This window comes from Cynocephalus volans, chromosome 4, assembly GCF_027409185.1.
Source record: "Cynocephalus volans isolate mCynVol1 chromosome 4, mCynVol1.pri, whole genome shotgun sequence".
Taxonomy (NCBI): Eukaryota; Metazoa; Chordata; class Mammalia; order Dermoptera; family Cynocephalidae; genus Cynocephalus; species Cynocephalus volans.
The window spans coordinates 132,842,617-132,859,219 of NC_084463.1; the positions used below are offsets into that span (position 1 = coordinate 132,842,617).

The 16,603-nt window shown below is 50.5% G+C and overlaps 1 protein-coding gene across 2 annotated transcripts in view; it reads right to left on the minus strand.

Annotated features, from left to right (window-relative positions):
* ABTB2 (ankyrin repeat and BTB domain containing 2) overlaps window positions 1-16,603 on the minus strand; it is a 163,131-nt gene that overhangs the window by 31,299 nt on the left and 115,229 nt on the right. Inside the window, exons 2-4 of one of the 2 annotated variants that reach the window (XM_063094256.1) lie at window positions 11,229-11,375; window positions 9,189-9,239; window positions 4,790-5,003 (exon numbers count right to left, since the gene is read on the minus strand). In XM_063094256.1, coding sequence (XP_062950326.1) covers window positions 4,790-5,003; window positions 9,189-9,239; window positions 11,229-11,375 — 412 coding nt within the window. The remainder of the gene's footprint in view (window positions 1-4,789; window positions 5,004-9,188; window positions 9,240-11,228; window positions 11,376-16,603) is intronic. The other variant, XM_063094258.1, reaches the window with a different exon arrangement.

Consider the following 16,603-nt stretch of genomic DNA (forward strand, 5'->3'; position numbering starts at 1 on the left):
GTCACCTACATGTGTTTATGGTCATTTTAATAATGAGGAACATGGCAGCCACCATTACTTCTTATGTGCCAGTCACTGAGCTCAGTGCTTACTGTACTATCTCATTTAACCATAGTACCCATCTCACAACCTCCATCGCTTCACCAAGGAGGAAACTGAGGCCCAGAAAGATGAGCTGATATGTCACACTGCTAGAAGGTAACAGAGATAACACCCCCAGGATGACCCCAGGGGCTCAGGGGAGACTCTGCCCCTCTGGCAGTATCAGAAGCCCCGTCGCAGGCTTCAGGTGGAATGGATGGAACCTGTAGGGGCTGACATCTCTGCTGGCTCCAGCTCTTCCGAGTTCTGTTCACATATTTGCTGTGACCTTCTTGGCCAGCATGACATGGAACAGGGCAGCAAAGAGCTGGGCTGGACACGCACTTATCTTCCTCCAGGATCTCACCTGGACCAGGGCTTCAACCTCTGAGCAGATCCCAGTCGCCCCAGCAAAAATAGCTCTATGGGACTGGGGACTAAGGTTAGCATCACAGCAGCACCTTCGACCCTCCTGAAGATGGTGGTGCAGGACCACGTACCACGCTGCTCCTGGCCAAGTGTCCAGGGCAGATCTTGGTAGGGACGCCTCCCTTACAGCATCAAGGCAAGCGGCAGAGTATGGGGGGGCAGGGCACTGCCTGGACCCCCTGGGCTCAGCCCTGAGAAGGGAAGTAGGGGGAGAGGACAAATAAAACCAGTCAACCACAAATAGTTGGACTGCTGAGGGCAGGATTTCTGGGCCACCAGCTCAGCCCTCCCCACAAGGCCCTGTCAAGCTCTGTTCCATGCTGCCCCCACGCTCCTGCTCTGCCACACGGCTCCCCTCTGCCTCCTGTCTCCCCGGGTACCTCATTACCTCATTTCCACATGGTCTCTGCACATGCTGCTCCCCCTCCCTACCACAAACAATTGTGCTGATAATCACAGGAGCTAATACCTAGCATTTACTGTGTCCCAGGTGCAGTGCCCAAAGCATGTTAACTCTTTTAACCCTCACACCTTACAGGTCATCGCGAGGACTGAATGCTGGTTGTCTACAGAACCCAAGCCCTGAAGAGGTGCAGTGACTGGCTGAGGGCTCCAACAGCATAAAGCGGCAAGGCAGATCCCAAAGGCTTGCCTTTGAGTACCCATGTCCACCTCAGATATTGCAGCTGGCTAAGGAATTACGACACCAGGTACTTCTAGGCTGCAACCCAAATCAGACTCTCCTGGTTTAGTGTCCTGAACACCTGCAGACCCCAGGCCCTCTGAGTGTGCCTCCCCGCAGGAAGGGTCCTGTGCAGGACTAGGGAAGGGAGGCAGGGGCAGGGCCTGAGGCTAAAGCAAATGGACTGGTCTGTGAGTAAGTGGCCCCCATCATTCCCTCTTCCTGCCTGGCCGCTCCTCAAGGGTTTGGCTTTTCCTTTGCTGCTGAGGGCAAACGCACTCTGGGATGATGCCAGGTGGGCCTGAGCCCCCAGCACCCCAGGCTGTGATGCAGAGACCTGGTCACCTCCTGTCTACCTCATCTCTCTGCATCTTTGTGTCTCCCTCTGTCTTCCCTGCGTGATGATGTTTCCTTCCAGCTATTTGCTGGCAAGCTGGCAGGCTTCTTGCCTTCCTGCATGTCAATGCAGCCTTTCTCCCTACTTTTCCAGACTCCTCATTCCCCAGGAGGACAATGACCCAGGGAAGAGTCCTTTGCCCAGGATTCTATTGCAACTAGCTCATCTCGCTGCCTCCAGGCACAACCAGCAAGGACCACGTTGAGCCAGATGGTTGTCCATTCTCATCCAGACCCCGGGGGAAGGAGGCTCCCTGATCTCCCTGGGCAACCCTGGATCCCTGACAGGAGGTTCTTTCACTTTCTCAGCTTGATCTCGGTGACGACACACCCCGCAGGGCAGCGGCTGTGACTAATCCTGTGTTTTAGACCCTGCCTTGTGCCTGGCTGGTGCCTGTGAGGCAAAGCTGCCGGCAAGAAAGGCATCCTGGGAGGGTCCAAGGAGGTTCCAGCTGCGATGTTTTCCCAGGGTGACCAGGGAGGTGTCCGGGAAGAGGAGAGACAGGTATCTGGATGTTGGGGCCTTGAGGGGACACAGGACACAGCCCAGCCTACAGTGGCGCTGTGAGCTCAGTGCCCCCAGGAAAGGCTGGCCAGGCTCTCCACAGCCTCTAGTGCCTGCCCTGTCTGAGAGAGTCTCAGTGATGGCAGGATCTAGTGCAGCAGCCAGAAACCAGGCCACCAGAGAGGTGTTGGGCTGTCTGCTTACCAGGGCATTTTTAGGGTGTCCTCCTTTTAAAAGGTGTCAAAATTTTGTATCCTTTTTTTCCCCCACCTAATGATGTTTCCAATTTCCCATATATCTAATACTGGTTTGAAATGATTCATGGAAAAATACCTTTGTGACCCATTTATTTGTGCTACAGACAGTGTAGTTTTTAAATAATTAGCTACTTAAACACATGCACATGTGTACATTACTATTCAAGCTCAGCTGTTACAACCACATACAGACAAGAAACACAGGTCACAAAGAAACCCTGATACTGTGTGTTAGCGTGTCAGGGGCTGAGAATCCTCCCAGGAGGAAAGCCAGAGATTACTACAAAGATGTCCAAGGGGGCCTGGGGAAAGTGTCAGCAGAGGAACACCTCCCGCCAGCCTGCCCGCCCCACCGCCAGCACCCACATCACAGTAGGGCCGAGCAGCCAGCCCAGGGCAGCCGGCCCAAAAAAGGCTTCTTGTACTCTCCTCCCAGTCATTCTTGCTTGGGTGACCTGGTCTGGGCCTAGCACCCTTGAGGACCTTTCCAAACAGCAAGTAAGCCTCCTCCTCTGCCTCCTCCCCAGATGTTGTCTTTGCCATTTCTCCTTCCCAGCTAATTCCTGCAACCACAGCACTTTCTCCAGAAACAGCTGGGGCCCAGGGCCTGTGCCACGCCAGGTGCTTCTCTTAGGATGCCCGGGGCTCCACTTGCTGCCTCCTTGCTCTGGGTCAGGCCCAGCGTGGCCCTCCTCGGCCTTGCATTCCCCGCCATCCCCCAGAGAAATAAAGCAACAATGACGGAATAATGATACTGGTAAGAATGACAGCACTGGGAGCATTTACTGGGAATCTACTGTGGGTGTGCACTGGACTACTATTGCTTCATGTGTGTTTTCATGACAGATAGCATGGGGTAGTGGGCACAAGGAGCACAGCCTGTGAGTCTCTCTGTGCCTCCACTCACTGATCTGTAAAGTGGGTCTATGAAGAGCACCGCTTTCCTGGTAGTGTGGGAATTAAACGAGCATACACATGTAACATGCCCAGCACAGTGCCTAGCACACAGTAACTGTTCTGCAAATGTAGACTAGCATTGCGTACTCCTTACAACTGCTTCGTCACTACCCTGATGTTTGCAGCTGAGGAAACGAAGCTAAGGGAGGCCTGGAATCTTGCACAAAGGCCTCAAGGTTCATGACTGCCAGAGCTGTTATTTGTGCCCAGGCTGTCTGACTCCAGGGCCACCACATTCCCAGCTTCCAATGTTTGCTACTGTCCACAGGATTGCCAATGTTTTCCCACTGGCTGTTTTCACTGAACTGCGGTGCAGGAATCTACCTTAGTGCCCTTGTTTTTTGTGACCATGGGGGCCCTGGAGAAGAGGGCCTGGCTGTGGAGTTGGCTGTAGACCACAGAGCTGATGAGACCCAATGCCACCCAAAGACAATGGGCTGCTGGGGCTGGGGGGACTAGGAAGCCTCCAGCACTTCACATGAGGTCTCAGATCATCTTCTTCCGGATGGGGTACAGGGCCCTTTGGGCTCTCTCCCTCTCCTGGGCCCTGCAGTGTGGTGAAATTATGCAAATGGGGCTTCTTAGACTAAGTTTGACTTTTTCCCACTCCCTGGACCCTCAAGTGCACAACTCTTGAGCCCACAGACAGACCCTGCCTTGAGTGGCCATGTGGTGGCCTCCAGGCGAGGCTTATGCCAGCACATATGGTGTTTGGGGCAAATTATAGAAATGCATAACCTCTAGCCAGAAAATTTTAAAGAGGCAGTCCTCTGAGTAAACGAATTAGAAAAGGCATCCTGTCCTCAGGCTGACATGGCCCCACGTGTGTCCCCTACTCATGCCCTTCATTGGGTCTCCTTGTGCAGTACACAACCTGCATGACTGTTCTTGGCAGCCTGCTCCCATTGAGAAAGGGCTGGGACCATGTAGAGAGAACACGAGACTGGGAGCCAGCAGGTTTGTGTCCTGGGGCTTTTTAGCCACTAACCTGCTGGAGACCAAGAAGTGCCAGGACCATGACGTTCTTGTCTGTAAGATGAGAGGATGGGGCAAAACCTGCCCGAGATCCCTAACAGCAATGTGACAACAGTGAGATCATCAAAAGTGACAACAGCTACCACTGACAGAAGCCCAGTGACCACCCAGTCACCATCCTGACTGCTTTTTCTCAGAGCACTCAATTCTTAAAACCACCTCTCCAAGTAGGGGCAAATATCTCATTTTATAAAGAGGCAACTGGATTTTGTAGAGCACAGCTAGAAGTGCTAGAGCTGGCAAACCCAACACAGAGGCTAAGCCCACCCTCAGAGCCTCAGTGTCCCCCTGCTGCACTGCCCCCCTGCCACCGGCCAGGCCCTCATCTGTCCGAATGCCCGGGCACCTCCTCACAGGCATGTAGGCCGGCTCCAGGGCTCTTGTCTCATCTTGTCGGTCAGTCAGTCCATCAACACACACTGGGTGCTCAGCCCAAGGGATCCCTACCGTTCATTGTTCAGGGTCATCCTTGGGGGGTCCAGGTTGGGGTTCTCCATGGACTCCATCTGTGGACACCTTAGGAAGTAGTAGAGCGTGTGGAGGGCATCGGGGGACCAGGTGATGGGCTGTGGTGGCTGGCGGGCCTGGCGGGCGGGGCTGGTGCCCGGACACAGGAGGTGGCGCCCCTGCATGTGGTGCATGGCACGGGAGACCAGGTCACCTGGTGGGGGTGAGAGGGAGAGAATGAAAGAAGACAAAGTCTGAGTGCACAGCCACATTCTTCCGAGGATGCTTCCTTCGTGCATAATTACTGTTTACTAAACTGTCACCTAGACACACAATAGCAATTTGGTTTCCCTTTCATTCCCGGCCTTGCCTTAATAGCTAAATTACACACTGGGCAGGGCCGGTCTCCTCCAGAACTTATGCTAATGTGGTTTCTTTTTCGACATCCCCACTCTCTCTGCCACCCTGTGGGCCTTTCCCCAGATCTCTAACCAAGGGCATCTCTCTGGGTCTCTTCCCCCAGCCCCTCCCAGCCAGTGCCAAGCTGTGTGGTGACTCTCCACTGTGCTGTCTTGTGCAGAGCCCCAGGTGGTTCAGCAGAGAAGGTCCCTCCATCTCCATCACCTCGATGACAACTACCACCACCACCCGCTGAATGCTTGCTAGGTGCCAGGTACACAATTCCCTAGAAGTATGATTTAATTTGATTCTTCCAATGCTAGAGGGTCAAGTATTACCCCCATTTTATGGATGAAGAAACTGAGGCTTATCTGATAAAAAGACATTTCCTGACCCCATGCATTCTCCTGGTCACAGGGGTGCCGCAGTGCACACAGGCTGAGTTAACTAGCCATGGTCATGTGGCAAGCAAACGGTAGAGTCTAGATTTGACTACAAAGTCATGAACCTCAGGGTGACCTGGGCTGTGGCCTGCCCTACTGGAGTCTGTGGGGTCCTCAGGTCCCCATATCCTGTGTTGTGTTTCTGCCCAAGTCAAGGCTCTTCAATATCCCACCGGCCCCGGACAGGAAACATCCCATTATTGTGTGAGGACACAATGCTGAGAAAGGATGGGCTGAAATAGCACCAGGCACCTGCAGGCACCTCCGCTCTAGGAAGAGTGGCGCCTCCACATTCTCCATGGGTCTGAGAACTTAGGGGGCTCCCCTGCATGCTGCACTCTACCCGTGGTGGTTCCCTACAGATAGTCCCTTCCATGGAAAACTTCTGGACATGGCTAACCCTGAGGTGGGAGAAATGAGCAGGTTTTAATTAGACCAGTGAAGAAATGAAATGTATGGCAGAACCAATTCATTCATCTATTCAATTAACCTTCATTATGCAACTTCTGGGCATCTGGTCCTCTGTTCCTCAGTGTCCCTCAAGTCTGCACACTAGGCCCCAGCAAATATTTGGAGGAGGAATGAAGGAACAGCCTTGCCTATTCATTTCATTTTTAAGTATGACTTCTGGTAAGGCTTGACTGGAGCTCATTAGCTTCCAAATTCTCCCATGACAACCACAGCGACAGTGTTTGTCTTCCAAGCAGAGACAACTGACACCCCTGGAATTGGAGATCTCCACTGGGAAAGAGTCTTCCTTGCCCCCTCAACCCCCTATCCCCAGCCCCGGCCTCACTCCTCCTTGCATCTGTGCCCAGCCGCCTGGTGCTCCTGGCAAACCCCAGGGTCCAGAGGGCTCCCATCGCTAGACTCTGATTTCCTTGGTCTGGAGAAGGCCCCAGGCATCTGTAGTCTGTAAAAGTTCCCTCGGTGATTCTAATGTCTAGTCAGGTTTGAACATCACCAGGTAAACTGGTAAGAGTATAGATCCCAGAGTCAGGCATGCCTGGATTCAAATCAGGACTCTGCTACTTCCAACCTCTGTACCCTTAAGTAATTGTTAGAGCCTCAGTTTTCTCATCCGTAAAATGGAAACAATAGTACCTATCCTGCCAATTTTGAGGATTCAAAGAAATAATCAATGTACAGCACTTAACATCATGCTTGGTACAGATAAGTACATGGTAAGGTTGACTATAACACTATTATTATTACTATCCTCGAATTATTATTTCTCTATCCTACAGGCTGCCTCCTGTGGAACTGTTCCTTTTGGGACCACTGTCTGCAGTCAAACACTGCCCCACATTTTCCAGGACAGGAGGAGTCTGAGCTCTGAAATGCCGGATCCCAGCCCTGCCCTTGGGCTCCTGGGTGGTAGAAACTGGCATCAAAACCACCAGGCCAGCAGCCAGTTGCACACCTAAGTCACTGCAATGAGATGAAACCTGGCTCCTATGTCCCCAGGTATAAATGTCATAACTTCTGGCAGGACCATAGGACCACAAGGAGGAGAAAGCAAAGAGTCTGCGATAGCATCAAAGAGAAATCCTGTTGAAATATATTTCAAAGGCTTGACTAGGTACAAGTCATTATCATTAATTATTTTTATTGTTGTTTTATTGTTATTGGTGGAGAACCCTTTGGCAGCAATTTCCAACCAGAATGCCTGCAAGAGAATCAAGAAAAAAATGGAAGCTCCTCTTAAGAGCTTCCTAAAAGGGATACCAGGAACAGGGAGAGATCCCTGGAAGTTCAGGAGAAGCACCAAGGCAGCTGGAGATGGAGGTCCCTGGCTTCTTTGATCGAAGCCCCACTGTGGTCAGTTTCTCTCAAAGACCAAAAGACAGTTTGCCTGTGGACAACTCTGAGCAGATGTCTAAAAGTTTACACGGCTCTGCAACCCATTTAGCGCCAAAGAGAGCGGCTTGCTTTGTAAATTCTCGTAAGGTGATTTTTCCTCCCTGATACTTTATGTTTTCTAGGCCTCATTACAGACATGAAGAGACAGACAAAATCTCTTTTAATCTTTAGAGTCACCCTGTAAGGGAGGTATTTTCATTTAATAGACGAGAAAAGAAGCTCGCAGAAGTTAAATGATCCATCCCAGTTGCATAACTAGTAAGTGAACCAGCCAGGACTTGACCTGGGGTCCCTATTTCCCACATGCGTGCTCCTGACCATCAGGCCATTGCTACTGAGAGTGTGGTCTGTGAGCGGGGATAGGTTCATAAACTGTTCACAAGTTAATTTCAGAAACTGAGAGTGAATTTTATAAAACTTCCATAGGAATTTGATAGAGTAGCTTTATGTCTATCTCACCTAACAATAATTTTAAAAACTGGGCTTGCATTTTACATGTCTTATTTCATTTTTCCAGACATTCATTTTTATTGTATTTTACAAAAGTTTCAGTCTGCTACTGAGTGGGAGGAATAAAATCCCTGGCCCTTGACCATGGCTAGTTTGAGAAGGCCTTGTCCGGGCTGGGCTCTTGGGTTAGCACAGGTGGGTCCTCAGAGCAACTTCCTTGTACGGGAGAGTCTGTTGATCCTAAGCTCAATGAAACTTTAGTCTGAAGCCCAGAAACACCCACCAGGCATGGAAAAACAAGCCCTTCCTCCTTGTTAACCATGAAAGACTGGATCAGAGGTGCCACGGGTTTCACTCTGGTCTTTGCAACCCTCATTATGAGCCATCAAATAAAACCAGCAGGCGGGAGTCTGGGGTTTAGCACTGTCTTCAAAATAAGGCCCATAACATCTGGCTGCCTTTAAAAAAAAAAAGTGTTTTGATTTATTTATTTCTTGTTCCCTCCCTTTAAAGTTTCATGGGTAGAGAGGGATGGAGCAAAACACAACTGCCCACGCTCCTTGTGCAGTTGGAGCCAATACAAGAATGAAACTTCTTAAGCTAGCCAGCAGGCTGGTCTCACGAGGTGCAGGGAGTGAGTGCGTGTAAAACCCGGGTGACATGGGAGGCCGAAGGAGCTCAGAGCCAAGTATCACTAGCCTCATTAAGCTCTTTAGTCTCGAAGAGGAAAACTACAATCTCTGCCTCCACCTGTCTCCTCCCTCCTCCACAGCGAAAAACCTGGTTTCAGAGGGAGGGACAGGGGCAACCTGGCATGTGACACAGCCCATTCTGACATCTGTGAAAAGGTGCTATGGGGGTGCTTCTCCCCTTTGCCCCAAGGAGTGGCTGGGCCAGGACTTGTCCAATGCTAGGAAAGTTTTAGGAGACAAACACTGGGTGTTTTCTGACAGACCTCATGCCTTCTATCACATGCACACACGCATGCACATACACACACACACGCATGCACATACACGCACACACTGAGCATCAGATACTGTTCTAAGCACTGGGGATACAGTGGTGGACAAAACAGATAAAAAGCCTCTACTCTAGTGAAGCTGGCAATCTGGTCACAGGAGAGAGATGATAAACTATCCACAAGTAAATATATAATAAACGTCAAGCGGTGATCAATGCTTTGAATAAAACCAAAGCTGTAAGAGGGGAGACAGAGGAATGAGGGTGCGGTGCTCACTTACACAGGGTGCTCAGGGCAGACCTTTTGCATAAGGTGCCATGTGGGCAGAGGCCTGAGGAGTGAAGGACGGACATATTTAGGCATCTGGGGAAATGTCACAGGCAGAGGGAACAGCAAGCACAAAGGTCCTGGAGTGGGAGGGCGTCTGGTGGGAGGGTGCCAGCCAGGAGGCTGGGGCAGCTGCAGCACAGTCGGCAGGAAGGGTGGTAGGTGAGGGGGTCGGATCCAGTCAGATCCTGGGCTATGGCGAGGATTTTGGATTATACTGATTAGCTGGGAAGCCATGGCGAGGGGTAGAGTGGAGGGGACAGATATTGAGCAGCTGAGTGACATAATCCATTGTGAGTTTTCAGTGGTCCAGATGTGGGCTGGCTTGGTAGCAGTGGAGGTGGTGAAGGGGGCACACCAAAACTCAGGACAGTTTTAAAAGGTAAAAGCAACAGGAAGTGGTCCCTGGGCTGAATGGTAAGGACAGAATGTGTCAAGCCTTTCCCTTGAGGGAAGTTTCTGGATGCTCCTTGTGCCTGGTTTGGATGGTAATGGGCACGGAGGCCACCCAGACAAAGGCAGAGGACCAGACGCCGATCTTGCCCTCAGCTGCCCTGAGATACTGGGGGGGGGGGCTGCTCCTAGCACTCAGCATTTGTCATCGTGGCCCCTGAAGCCAGGCACATCAGGAATCAGGCCCATGCTCAGATCCCTACGGCCGCACGACTTGGGGAAATCACTTTTCTTCTCTAAGCCACAGTTCCCTCATCAGGGAACTGTTCCGAGAGCAGAGCTGTTCTGAGGAGACAGAGTAAATAAGGTGCTTCGCAGGGTGCCTTGCACACAGTAAGTGCTCACTTAATGTTCAAATGCAAAATAAAACTAAGGGCTCAGGGCTGTTTTTACTATGTTCAGGGTAGGAGAGTTTACCAAAACACAGACAAGGCCCGCGCCTGGCCCCAAGACAGCCCACTCTCCAGGAGACATTTGTCAGGGGCAGAGATCAAGCCACACACCAGAGCCCACTTTCTGCAGGGTCCCTCCAGGGGCAGGAGACCCAGGCGGCGACGTGCTGGCCCTGACAGCTGTGATGCCGCCAGCAGACAGTGGAAGTCCCCCTTTCTTTCCCAGCGCTATTATGGATCTGCTCTGTGACCCTGAACTGGGCACCTTCATTTCCTGTCCTGGGAATGGGGTAGGAGAACGGAGGTGGGGAGCTGCACCCTGAAGAAACAGAAAGGTTTGTCACTCACTGTGCAGAGGCCAGAAAACTCAAAGGAGTCACAAACGGAGAAGGCTGGAGCAGAGTGAAACTCTGCTTCTTTCTATGCTGTGTGCTATGACCCTCGGTATGTGTCATTGCCTTCCTCTGGGTGGTCTCAACAGAGTGAAGGGGAATTAAAGAAGCAGAGTGTGGGGCTGATTTCTCAAATAATTGGGGTAATGAGAGGGAGTCCTCAGGAGCAGTTGTCAAATGGTGAGGACCTACATCAAGGTGGTTTCCAACTGTGTTCCACAGAGCCCTGAGGTCCTGGGGGATGTCTCAGGGCCACTGCAGGGCTGGGGGCAGGGGTCCTCCGACCATGCCCTCCTTCAGCCAGAATAGCTCTGCTGTTATCTTCCAGCACTCCAGGGGGGCTTTCTTTCAAGAAAGTATCATTTGTAAATTCAGATGGACCAAGCAGGTAAAATAAACAAAATGGGCCAGCTACAGACAACCAGGTCTGTGTTGGAGTGGGAATACCTGCCACCCACTTAACCCAGCTCCCACTGACCGCTGCCGTGCAGGAACCGAGTGCAGTGTCGCTAGAGGATCTGATTTTTTAAGAGAAACCACATATTAATGTGTATGTGGATTTAAGTCCACATACTGATCAAATCAAACATGTCTGTGGGCCACCTGTTTGCAACCTCTGGCCTAGAAGGATCTAGCCCTCAGGGAAGGCAGGCAGCGTGGAGCAGGGGGAGGCTGGGACCCAGAAGGCGAGCTCTCCCTGCTTCCTCCCTCAGAGCCTCGCTCGACCGTCCAGCTGGATGTGGGTGCCACACTTACTCAGCTCCGAGATGCTGCCCACGCAGGTGGCCAGGAGGGACTGCTCCAGGGTCCGGAGCTCCAGCTGAGCGTAGGCATCAGCTCGTTCGTCATGGCCCAGGGACCCGCCGTTGTAAGGACTGAAGTACGCGGGGAGGGAGAGGACACCTATGGGAAACAAGGCAGACAGATCACACTCGGGAAGGAGAGAAGGCTCCGCAGGCCACATCCCACAGAAGGTAGGGCTCGGCCCTGCTCACCTCCTCCAGGTGGAGCAGGGATCGGCAGGCAAATCTCTCTGAACCTCGAGGACATGGGAATTTTTACCATGGATGTAGCTGTGGTTTTAAGCAACTGGGACCATCCTTTCTTGGAGTTGCCCATGGACTTGGCCTACTTAGGCTTGTGGGCCATACAAGAAGTTGTTCATTCATTCACTCACTGAATATTGACAGAGTGATGTAGCTCTGTTTCCATGGCGATGGCTAAACCAGATGTAGATGCCCACCCTCCTCACCCAAAGGGCACTATCATCTCCTGGGTCCTCTCACTTCCCCATGCTGCCCCCTTTCTCATCAAGCCAAGAAAGAAGCTGGGAGCGACCAACGGAAAGGGAGTGCCTTCTCCACTCCAGGAAGGGGACGTGTCCCAGCCACTGGCCAAGTCCAATTAGTGTTTTTCATTAGCACTTCAACAGCAGCAGAGCAGAGCTGTCAGAATCAATCCCAGAGGGTGACAGCCTGTAAATTTCTCCAACTCACTGTGTGGCTTCTTAGAAAGCACCAGAAAAGCAAAATCAGGCTGGTTTAAAATTACATGTTGGTTCTTAAGAGCGTGTGGCCACAGAAATTCTAGTCGCAGTCATCAGAACAGGGATTTCTAACTTGTGGTAACTGCTGTTTGTTTGATTGATGTTTCTTTCTCCAACAGCCCCCAACCCCCAAACTTTGGGGGGAAAATGTAAAGGAATTTAATGACTCACTTTTGGGAAAAATCTCTTAAAATTCCTTGAGATAACTGGAGAGCCCTTGGGATGCAGCCAAGCCTGGGTTAGAGTTCCCTATCACAAACACGTGGGAGGTGACAAGGACAACAGTGGCAATAGGTGGTGTGGCCCTGTGGTTACAACATGGCCTTGGAGCAGATTGCTGGGGCTCCTAATGCTGGCTCTGTCACTCAACCAGCACTGTTTTCTTGGTCAGGTCACTCAGCCTGTCTGTGCATCCATTCATCCTGTGTTAACTAGAGATGACGAAAGTCCCCAGCTCAGAGGACTGAGTTAGAGGGTGTCACTACTTGGACCAGTGCATGGCTCAGAGTAAGTGCTCTATCGAGTGCTGTTGCTACTATTTTTGCTTTGTGCTGGGAATACAGGCTTTATTTACGTGATCTCATTTATTCTTTCAGCAACCCTATGAGATGGGCACTGCTGGCTCCCTTTTAGGTATTGGGGGACGGACATTCAGAGAGTCTGAATAACCTGCTCAGGTAGAGTTAGGATTCAACTCCGGGTCCGACTGGCTCTAGGATGTGTATGTACACTTAACCCTCTGTGAGCTCAGAGTCCAGTGAACACACCACCAAGGGTCTCCCATGGCTGTCCCTATTCGGTGGTTTGTGCATGTGACCAAATGGCTACACCATTGCCCATTTCCCCTGTGGATACTCCAGTGCTGAGCCTTGTGCATTTCTCTTTCTTGGGGCAAAGATGCATGGCACTCTTCCTCCAGCCCAGGTCCTGGCAATGCTCCTCTTTGACCATTCTGTAGGTTCAGCTGATGGTCAGTCCTGCCCTTCTAGCCTGCCCTGACCCTGACCCAGGCCCCTTTACCCTCCTCCGTGCTGGTGTGACCAAGGCCTGCCCTTCTGAATCTCCCTTCCTCCCTCCTGGATGGCAGCGACCCCTCCCATCACATCGGCATCTTGCAAAGCAAAGCACTTGCTCAAAGCTTTGTTTCTGCAGGAGGGGGAGGAAGAGGATGTGATGGGGCTCTCCTCTCCCCTAGCCCCCGACCAGGGCCCTCTTCCCTAAAGCAGAAACTCTGTGACAGCTGAGTAACCGAACACGTTAGGGAAGAGCTGGCTCTAAGCACTAAACCAAGTAAAACAGAAGAGAAAACCACTCCAACTCCAAGCTAAAACCCACAGACAGCCCAGACAGCCAGGAGAGTCCTAGAGTAGGCCTGGCTCCTCCTCTTTCCTCCATTATTCTCCATCGACAGAAACAACACCGGGGAACATGTGGATCAAATTTACAGTGCTTAGGGCAAGGGAATAGGAAATTCAGCTGATTTGTTAAAGGATTCCCAGAGAGAAATCTTATGTCTATGGATCTAGTAACAGGAGCAGGCAGCTCCATTAATAATAGTTCCCATTCTCCTGGTCATCACCCACCCAAAGGGGCTTTCACTTAATACTGTGGCAAAAGTCATTGTGAACCTATTATTAATAATAGTAATTGATAGCATCACAGCTTTTGCATAGCACCTTTTGCTTTTAAAAGGCTTTTTACATCGAGTAACTTATTCTTCCAGCAAGTGAGGTAGAGCAGTCAAGATCAATAAAGCCACAGCTGACTTTTAATGAGGGCTACCTATGTGCCAGGCACTGTGATAACAACTTCCAGGCAGTGTCCAATCATTGAATCCCCCAGTGTTTCATGAGGGTCTGTTCTCACCCATCTCCCAGCTGAGAAAACTGAGGCCAGAAAAGTTAAATGACTTGTCCAAGGTTACCAAAGGTCAGAAACTGAACGGGAGTGTGTGGGGGTGAGTGGGGGGCATGGCTAGAATTTCCCCCTCTTGATTCTCAAGCTGCTGAAAAGAAATGATGTTCTAACTTTGGCTACCTTGTCCTTTTGTGAGTTAATAGCACCTAGGATATTTGAGAGAAAAGTCTGTTTGGGCCTGAGGTTTGATAGAAGGAAATTCAAAAAAAGATCCAGAAATAGAACTTTCTCTTTAGTGGGTCTCCAGGCACCTCCTGCAGAGGATCCCTGGAGGCCTCCCATAAAACTCTGCAGGTGGAAGGCTGTCTCTCTTATTCCCCCTGATACGCACGCAGTTCCACAGCTTGTCTTCCAAATCTGCTCCCTCAGAAAGCCTTCCTTCATGGCAATTCTAAATCCTCTCCCACAAAAGCCCATTCCTCCGTAGTTCTCACTGGAGATGGAAAAATATTTTCTTTAAATTTTCTTAACATCTCAACATTTTCTTTTCCCACACAAATTACCAGCTTTATGACATGGGCCCATGACAAAGTCATTCTGGAAAAAAGAATTTCCAAAAAAACAACAAAAAAGAAAGGGTAACTTTTTCTTTTTCTTTTTTTTTTAAAAAATCCATTTAGTAAAATCCTTAGGAAAAAGTGTTTATTTCAGTCATAATGGAAAAGCAACCGTTCCGCAATGTTTCCTTTTATTAGTTAATAAGGACACCCCAAATCACCCCCCATCGAACCCTGTAAAAGTGACAGGAAGCCCACACGCGTGACTCAGATCACCACCGTGAGGAATGAGCACGGAGGAGTATCCTTGGCCTCCCTCTGCTATAAAATCAGCCTTTCTGTTGAATGTGCCTCTGCGCGGCGGAGCCTGTCCATTTCTCAATCTACACGCACAACCATAATCTTCCATCACTCAATTCTTATCATTCTGGTTGCCCAACCCTTGAATCTCGGAACTCATTATCTCGTTCCCCAAAGCTGCCACCGCCTCCTCCTCCTCCATGGTCCCCTCTGAGAACAGCACCATGTCCACCCAGTTGCCCAAGGACAGACCTATGAGTAATCCTTATCAACTCCCTCTCCTCCCCCACCTCCCATCAGCCACCAAGCCCTGCTGCTTCTGCCACCTTAATGTCTCAAAAAGCCATCACTGCCACGACCCTGGTTCAGGCCACCATCTTCCCTCACTAGATTCTGCAGCGGCGTCCTCACGGGTCTCCTGTCTCTGGTCTCACCCCATCCCCACCCCCCGACTCCGGTCATGTTGCTTTAGCTTCGTGCTCTTCAGTGACTCCCTATTGTCCTCATGAAAAAGTGCAAACATCTTTGTACAAGTAAGAATAGATAATACTCTTCTTTCCCTATCTGAAATTTACAGACAAAAATAATTCTGCCAGCAAACAGAAAATTCCCAGCACCTCGCGGGATATCAGCAGAGCTATGAAGTCCATGTACACCTGATCCTTGTTTCTGGAAGCTGTTTTCCAAGTGTTGGTCACTAGACTCTACTCTAGTGCCGGGGGTCAGGGGGTGGGGAGCAACCCATTTCTTTCCTAAGTGATTCTCCACCAGTGCCCAGAGAGGGTGCCATTGAGTTGGACGGGAAACCAAGACTCAGAAAACTGGGAAGCCCACCTTCTCGCTGGTGGCTGCCAAACAGGAATTCGAGCGGGATTTCAGCTTGCAGAGGTGCCCTCTCCTCCAGGCAAGCATCCAGCCAGCAGAAGCAGATGGACTGCACACTGGGTCGACAGACCAGACTTTCAGTGCCAAGGTGTTTTAGAAGCAGGGCTCAGCACAAACACCAATTCAATGTGGACTGCACTCGATTCTCTGTAAAACATGGGGTCGATTCAACAGCTCCCCAAATCCTCTCCAGCACTGGGATTCTAGACTCTGATGAACCCCTGTGTGTGCTCCAGCACTAAAGTGTACCCCTGAAAACCTTTTTTTCTTTTTATTCCATTTAACTTCTGAATTGTCAACAGTAGGAACATGTAGACCCCGTGATTACTATTTCCTATGGTTTAATTTCTTCCACAGCTATAACAACACCCCCCCACAACACACACTCACACAAACGCAATTTTAAATGTAAAGAAGATGTTCTTTCTGTGGATAGGTTTACAGTTTAGCTTTTCTGACCACTCATCAAAAAGCCATCAGGACTGTAACATAACTGTCCTCCAAACTCAACAACCTGTTACCGGTGCTGTCTCCAGACTTGTAAACGGTCTTTCTGGGGCAAATGACTCCAGTGGCCCGGACACCTGTGCAAACCTGTGTGCCTATCCCCCTTTCCTGCCCCTGTCCCCCATGTCCCCCATCAGACCTACTAGCCGCTGGCTCAGGGAAACACATTTGTCAGGCAGCAAAGGCCACCATTTCCCTGAAATGAAAACCAGGATGCAGAGAATTACTCTTTTACTGCCCTTGTGAGGAAACTTGGCAGGGTGTCTTCTGCCAGTTTTCTTAGGAGCTGGAAGCTTGGGTGGGGTTCCAGCTATAAGCTTCTGAAAATAAAACTTACACTGTCCCACTGAATGGTTTCCAAAAAGCCCACATAATCCAACCTTTTTTTATTTTTTTAAAGTGTTTCCATTCTCTGATCTGGAATTTTACATACAGTACATTTAATGCCCAGTTGTTGTATATTAGTCATACTAGAGCAA